The sequence below is a fragment of the Gavialis gangeticus genome, unplaced genomic scaffold (assembly GCF_001723915.1).
Source record: "Gavialis gangeticus isolate Ggan-Ray unplaced genomic scaffold, GavGan_comp1, whole genome shotgun sequence".
Taxonomy (NCBI): domain Eukaryota; kingdom Metazoa; phylum Chordata; order Crocodylia; family Gavialidae; genus Gavialis; species Gavialis gangeticus.
Genome location: NW_017728996.1, coordinates 29,334,770 through 29,341,779, shown reverse-complemented (window position 1 = coordinate 29,341,779; position 7,010 = coordinate 29,334,770). Strand labels below are relative to the sequence as shown.

The 7,010-nt window shown below is 43.6% G+C and overlaps 1 protein-coding gene across 2 annotated transcripts in view; it reads left to right on the top strand.

Annotated features, from left to right (window-relative positions):
- FAM214A (family with sequence similarity 214 member A) overlaps positions 1 to 7,010 on the top strand; it is a 119,858-nt gene that overhangs the window by 23,564 nt on the left and 89,284 nt on the right. The window contains exon 1 of one of the 2 annotated variants that reach the window (XM_019504237.1): positions 2,780 to 2,940. The exons of the other annotated variant lie outside the window; for it this stretch is intronic. Coding sequence (XP_019359782.1) covers positions 2,904 to 2,940 — 37 coding nt within the window. The 5' untranslated portion in view covers positions 2,780 to 2,903. Of the gene's footprint in view, positions 1 to 2,779; positions 2,941 to 7,010 lie in introns of those variants that run through there. 2 annotated transcript variants of the gene reach the window in all.

Genomic DNA, 7,010 nt, shown 5'->3' with positions numbered 1-7,010 from the left:
GACTTTCCTGCTGGGGGGGGGGGGGCATGGTAGATCTTGGGTTGCTTTTAAATGCCAAAGGTCATCTCCTACTTAAAGTTTGGAGACCACTGTCCTAGGGCCTTCTCAAATGCCCCTGGCTTAGAGCAACCCCTGGTTTAGAGCAACATCAGTATGCAAGCTAATGCATTTGGGGAAAATAATTGGAAAAGCAGATGTGCAGTAGGGAGAGGTATCTGTGGGAAAGGATAAAGTAAAAATGTATGGGAGAACTGGGTGAGCCTAAAATGAAATAACAATGGAAGACATGCATATGAAAAGGACACTAAATATCTGTAGTCTTGCCTATGATGACTTTTTTTCTCTTTTGTTGTATGTTGTGGTGAAAAACACCCACGGGCCTCAGAAATGCTGGGGGCAAACCGTAGCATACCAGAAAGGGAAAGGAGAGCCACCCGCTCCCTGGGGAACTCTCCTCCAGGGCAGGCAGGGATGGAGCAACAGCCACGTGAGCTGGTGTTTTGCCAGCTCTTCAAGCAGCTGCTTCCCAGGTAGGGTGGCAGCCATCTGATTATGGCAGCTGGAGCCGCCACCACGGGGAATTTAAAAACCCCGCCAGCAGGAGGGAAGCCAGTAGGAGGGAGGAAGCGAGCTGGGAGCACGCCAGCTGGGCGGAGGCTCCGAGTGCTGGCCGTGGCAGTGCTAAAGGCACTGCCCTGCAGCAGAGGGGGGGGAGCAGTGTCTGGTACCAGGCTGGGGACAGGCAGTCTCCAGCCCCTCATCATTAAGGAGGACACCAGACGCCTGTGGCTCAGACCCCTGGGACCAGGGATTGAAGCTCCAGGCTTATCAACATCCCCGTGGCAGGCCAGATTACCGAAGTCAACGTCAGATCCCACAGTCAAGGGACCAGCGTATATCATTGGGACAAAGATCTGAATCCCCAAGCAGTTGACGAGTGGACGGGGTGTAGGGGAGGCAGAGCCCTGAGGAACACCACAGCGCACCTGTGAATACCCCGACTTCGGGTCCATATGGGAAGAGAACACCACTGAACTGCCTCCTTCTTACATATACCAACAAGTGGTGGCAGGTGAGTTGGGGGACCCCAACCTTGGGGGTGGAGTTATACCTGCAGCGCCTACTCGAGGTGTAACACTGTCTTTATTGTGCTGAATGCTATGATGTCACTGAGTCTGTATAAACTGTGCCTAATTGTGAATCTACAGTTTAATTGTGGTTAGCTGATCTGACCCTGTGTGCAGTCAGGTCTGTTTTACACTGACTCTAAGTTATACCCAGTGTCATGTCAGCTACCTTTTAGTTCTTTGTAATTGTGTTGATATTTAGCAGTCCAACCAACGTGCTATTGACACTGCATTTAGAATATTGGATGCATTATTGGACTTTGCAGTATTAGAAATATCTTGACCAACTGGAGTAATAGATTAAGGAACTAAATAGATTGACTTGAAGAATTAAGAAAAATGTATAGTTTGGCTGAACAACTACTAAAACAGCAAGTGTACAGAAATGCGGATATAAGAACAAGTATAGGGATAAAAATGTTTTCAGTTGGTATGTATTAAGGTGAGAGCTGTTAAATTGTGGACTAGCTTTCCATTTGTGTTGTTTTGGAGCTAGTTGGACAAAACACTGGAAAATATATTCTAGGATGTTAGTTTGCTTTGGCTGGGAGGTACACCAGATGACTTGCAAGTCTTTTATTTTAAATGTCAGTAAAGACCATGGATGTTTACTTTGCCATTCTTGGCCAAGTTTTAAGCTTTGTGACCTGTACGTGGATATGGTAGGAATATAATCCTATATTGCCATATACATATTAGGTAAAAGTTCCTGAACATCCTTTGAATGCCTGGTTCATTGACATGGTTCGTAAGCTGTCCTGTGCTTAATTGTAAGGATTTTTTTTTTTGTGCAATATGCAAAAAGATTTTTCTCCCATAATGCAGAACCTCATACTTTTATCTGTTCAGTGCTAAGTTTAGGTACTGTCCACACTGTAGTATTAAAATACCAGCTTTCTCTATTGTGAAGCACTCTGTAGGTAGATAGGGCTAGATTGTCAAAGCTGTGTTTTTCCGTTATATGGTAAAGCCATTTCCAACAAGCTTTATCAATAAAAATGCAGTTTTGTTGTGTAATTGCATTTAGGGGGGTTCTGCTGACCCAGTGTGTCTGTGAAAGAAGATCCAACCTCTTTCTACCCCTGGCTGACATACCTATACCTGAGGAAAATCTGTAGGATAAGTGTAATTGGGAAAAATAGAGCTATGCAACTATAGGAGTAGTGAAGTCCATACAGGTCAACTGATGCTCTTGTTTTATAGGGTTATTCCCAATTGTGAAATGGTTTCCATGCACTAAATATTCCTCTGTGTAGATATAACTATTGTACAGTCTGATCTCATTCAGTGTAACAAATGGATTCCCTAACATTTCACCTTTTGTGAAAAGCTGTGTGTATGCATGTGGAAATAATTAAAATAGATTTGTTGGTATATTTTTATCAAATAGTAACACTTTGGTACCCTTTTTAGTAGCTGCTACTCCTTTCTACTTGCTCTGTTGTTTTAGCCTCTCAAATTGCCCAAATACAGCTGAGTTCACGAGAGGAGAAAAGAAAACATGATACTGCTGCCAAACAGACAGGAAACCGTAGTAGACCTTACGAGCAGCGAAGGGTTTAAGCACGCCTTCCATCCAATCAGCTGAGAGTGCTGTTGCTATGTGCACTCTTACTCTGCCTTCTTTGTGAAAAAATGTCTTGCACAGAGAGACTGAATATGCACCCAAAGCTGAACATTTTGTTTTAACCACTGCAGACATCTGGATCCTTCAGATACTGACAGTATAGCCCATTTGCAGCTAGGAGGCAACTTCCTTTACACAGGGATTCCAGTATGGGTTACAGTGGAAACAAAGGGCTGCACAGAGAAGGTGTGTAATCCAAGGAAGTAATTTTAAATGCTTAAATATTTTTGTAGTTGTGACTGGATGTTTGTGAATCTGAGTGCTCTTTTCTAATGCACTTGATTTATCTCACGGTTTAAAAATTCTGTCAGTTTGAGAATTAAACTCACAAGATTTACATGGAACATTTTATAGATAATTGTATTCAAAATCATACTAAAAATACCATTTTAATTACAGTGCTGGGCTGAACAAAAAAAGGGGGAGGAGGGGAAGCAGGATGTAAGAAAGAAAAGAAAGGCCTGTCAAGCAAGCAGGATTGCTTCTGTAATGCAATAAGGTTTTAAAAAGAAGTGATCTGGGGCTGAAGAGGAGGACTGTATTTGTGCTATTATAGCATAAACTTGTTTCTAAATGATTATACACTTTTTCAGAACCTCAGCTGATAATAAATTTGGGAAAGGTGACAAAAGTTTATTGAAATTTTTGCTTCGCAAGTTCTGAAGTTAAGATTTTAAATTTTGAATTTAACAGTTTCAAAATTATATATATATTTTATATTTAAAAATCTGTGGTGAAAGAGCTTCACTAAAGTGTTCCCCATTTCCCTATAAACTGGTCAAATGAATACTCTCAGCCAGGCAAATGTGGTGAGAGGCCTTCTTAAAACCATTTAATTTACTGTATATATTATTGACTTAAGCTAACAGGGGCAGGGGGAGACATAATTTACCTGTCAATTAAAAATATTATAATGTAACCAACCAATGAATTTCAAGAGACAGGAAAAAAGATGATTTCTTTGAAACATTTAAAGTGAATGTCCGATACAATGTCATGTATATTAGTAGTTCTGGAACAGTTACTGTAGCCATATTTAACAGCTTATTTTGTTATTCACAGTAAAAACAAGACTAAGCTGAATGTGTTTCTTTTGTGTCCTGTTTTTGTTATGTAGGTCAAGTTCCTTTCACAACACAAGGAAACTATTACAATAGTTTCATTTGTGAGTCTAGTAGAGTCTGTGCATCACAGCTTTATCTTTCTTTTTGTCATTATTTGCCTGCCTTGGGCACATAAATCTATGCAAATAAGTCAGGCGTGTGGGCAACTAGAAAAGGTTTAGAATATTTTGCAAAGTAATAGCTTGTCATTACTGTCCACTCAGCATATTGACAGTGCAGATACAGCTATAGTTTAAATAAGGTAACTGATCTAACATATGCTGAAATAAGACTTGTACTTTTATCTTTTGCTATATGTAGTAAGATGATTTCTAAAGAGGTGAATGATATCAAGTCATTAAACATATTCTTGCTCTGTGTACCAGACTTGTCTGTATTCTTGAAAAAGGGGCCAATGCTCCAATTTTAAGTGAGCCTTTGTAATTTAGGTGCACATCCACTGCTGGGGAATGAGGAGGAATAGTCCCACTGGTATACACTTGTGGTTTGTGTAGGAACATCTTTTGTTATTTACTGAGGGTCATTGTTCTAGCAAAGAATGGTAGAGGTAATCGGAGAAGCCACAATGAATCCAGCCATCTTATCAGTTCACCTGACAAATATTTGTATATTGCCACACTTATCCAGTATGCTTTTGTGGTATTCTGCAAGCACTGGGCAAGTTGAATGCGTGTAACAGAACCTTTCATAAAAAGGAATGCCATATACAGTTAGTACCCTTTTAAGAAGGGTGTCTTCTGACAATTATGGTATATTCTCTACGTATATATGGTTCAGTTTTAAGACTGGCATTTGGAGGCACTTTAATTCATAAAAAATACTTCGATTTAAAAGGTGGCTTAAAATAAAAGGAGAAGGAAGATAAAGAACCAGAAAACTGATTACAAAGAGAATGTTAAGTACTCAGTTCAGGAAAGCTATAAGGTGTAATAAAGATGAATTCAACTGAGGTAGGAAACGATTAGTTTTTCCAATCCATGAGTCAGGCTGCCATACAAGAGTTAATTTTATATCCTTATATAAAGCCTCTAACAAACTCATGGCACTGTGTTTAGAAATGTCATCTACTAAATAATTATTTGCCCATATGCGGCAATATTATTATAGTATTGCAGGGTGGAGAGAGGGGGAAGAAGGCAAACTAAAATCTTAAACCTGTATTTTACTAAACACTCAAATGTTGATGCTATATAATTTTACTGTTCTCAGGTCTAAAAGACAGGTGTCAATTAGAAGGTAAGCACAATGACACGGATGCTTGTAAAGCAGTTTAAACTGTGGCATGTGTCGGACACAGTTCTGTTATTCTGTAGCACCCATTATTATTCTACATGCTGCGTTTATTTATGATAGGTCCCAGCATGGGAGGACCCATGATTTTGAGAAGGGAGATGCAGGTGGTGTTGTGCATTGTCCCATTGCACACCGCACCACCCCCTCCCCAAATTAAAAAGAAACGAAAAGCTTTATTAATACACTAGGGATCTAGGACTATATAGTATTTGTTTGATCCATGCAAAAACAAAAAATTAATGAATCTGGGGGTGGGGTGATTGCCAGCTCCAGAGTAGGGCTGGCACCTGATGCCAAAGACAACCTGAGCAGGGTGCTGGGCCCAGGTCAATTTGGCCTGTGCAGGGACACAAGAAAGCCAGCAGTGGATTTGGGGTGGGGGGTGGGGGGGGTTGCTAAGCCACCAGACATGAAGCCAGTAGCTGCATGGATTTGCCATGGCTGCTCCACCCAGCTCTGCAGGGCTCCTGAAAGCACGGGGCCCAGGGCGATTGCCCCGATTTGTCCCACCCTAGGGACAGCCCTGTCTGATGCTGTGAGGGTGTAACTTACCCCTGAGCCTGGCCTTAAACAGAACTGCTCCCTGTACCCTGCCCCCCCACCACGAGTCCCCTGCACTTTCCGCCAAAGTGTTCTTCACTGTCCTTTTAGGGCTTGTGTAGATGAAACGGGGACCCTAAATTGAAGCAGTGGGTTTTTAAAAACACCACATCAGTTTAGGGCCATGTAAACCCCCATGTCATGCACATACCTGTGCACTTAACCTGCCTCTCCAGTGGTGAGGAGGGGAGGGCGAGCTGCTGGCTGGTGGAGTGGTCCCTGGGCTGCAGGGTAGCTGGTGCTTCACTCCGCAGCAGCAGTGGCTGTTGCCCAGGTGGCACCTGCCCACAGGCACCTGGTTCGGGCTGTCCTGGGGGGCACCACAGCTGCAGAGGGAAGCACCGGGCCCCTGCACAGCTCAGGCAGGCAGGCTCAGGTGGGGCGCGGGAAAGAAAAATCAGGCTCACTGCTTTTTTTTTTTATTATTATTAATTTTTTTCTTTTTCTTGGGCAGAGGCTGCCTGCCTTCCCAGGCTACTGCCAGTCTGCCTGCACAGGCTTCCTGCAGAGCCCCTGAGATTCATGGAGCCCAGTGCCTCGTCCCGCCCCAAGTCATTTTAAGGCACATTACGCCACTGAATTTGCTACAGCGGCTGGAATTACTGCACAATACGCCAATGATGCATGCAAACGCCAGCACCATTAAAGTGGTGCAAAAGCATTTAACCCACTTTAAAGTGTCGTGCACACATACCCCTTGTCTCATCTATGCATGGCCTTATGTATTGCCCCTGCCACTTCAAATGCCTCCTGGCTCCATTCTGTCCCCTGCTATCCTACATACTATCCTGCTTGGCCCAACTTCATGATGCCCAAAGCCCACCAAACCCTATCATCCTCCTCCTTCTCATGCCCCCTCACTACCCTGCTCCCTCACTACCCTCACAAGTCTACTGCATTGTGCAGACTTGTCCCCATCATGTCCTAGCCCCCCTGACCTTTCACCATCCCCCCTCATGCATTGCTGAGCCTTCCTGTGCCCCTGTGAGCATGCAAGCCTCAGTGCATACCCCCCATGCTCCCTTTATCCACAGTCCCTCTTTTTTTCCGAACCCTCTCTCACTCCATTTCCCTCCACCATCCCCTTCAGCCCTAAAACCCATCTGTTCCACCTCCCCCTGTGCTGCCCCCACACCCCAAATGCCCTTGGTGCCCATGACCTTTCCCCAGAACCCCTTCTCCTCAGAACCTCTCCTAAATAGCTCTCTCCCCCAGCCACAGGACTGGTGGGGGAAGGGC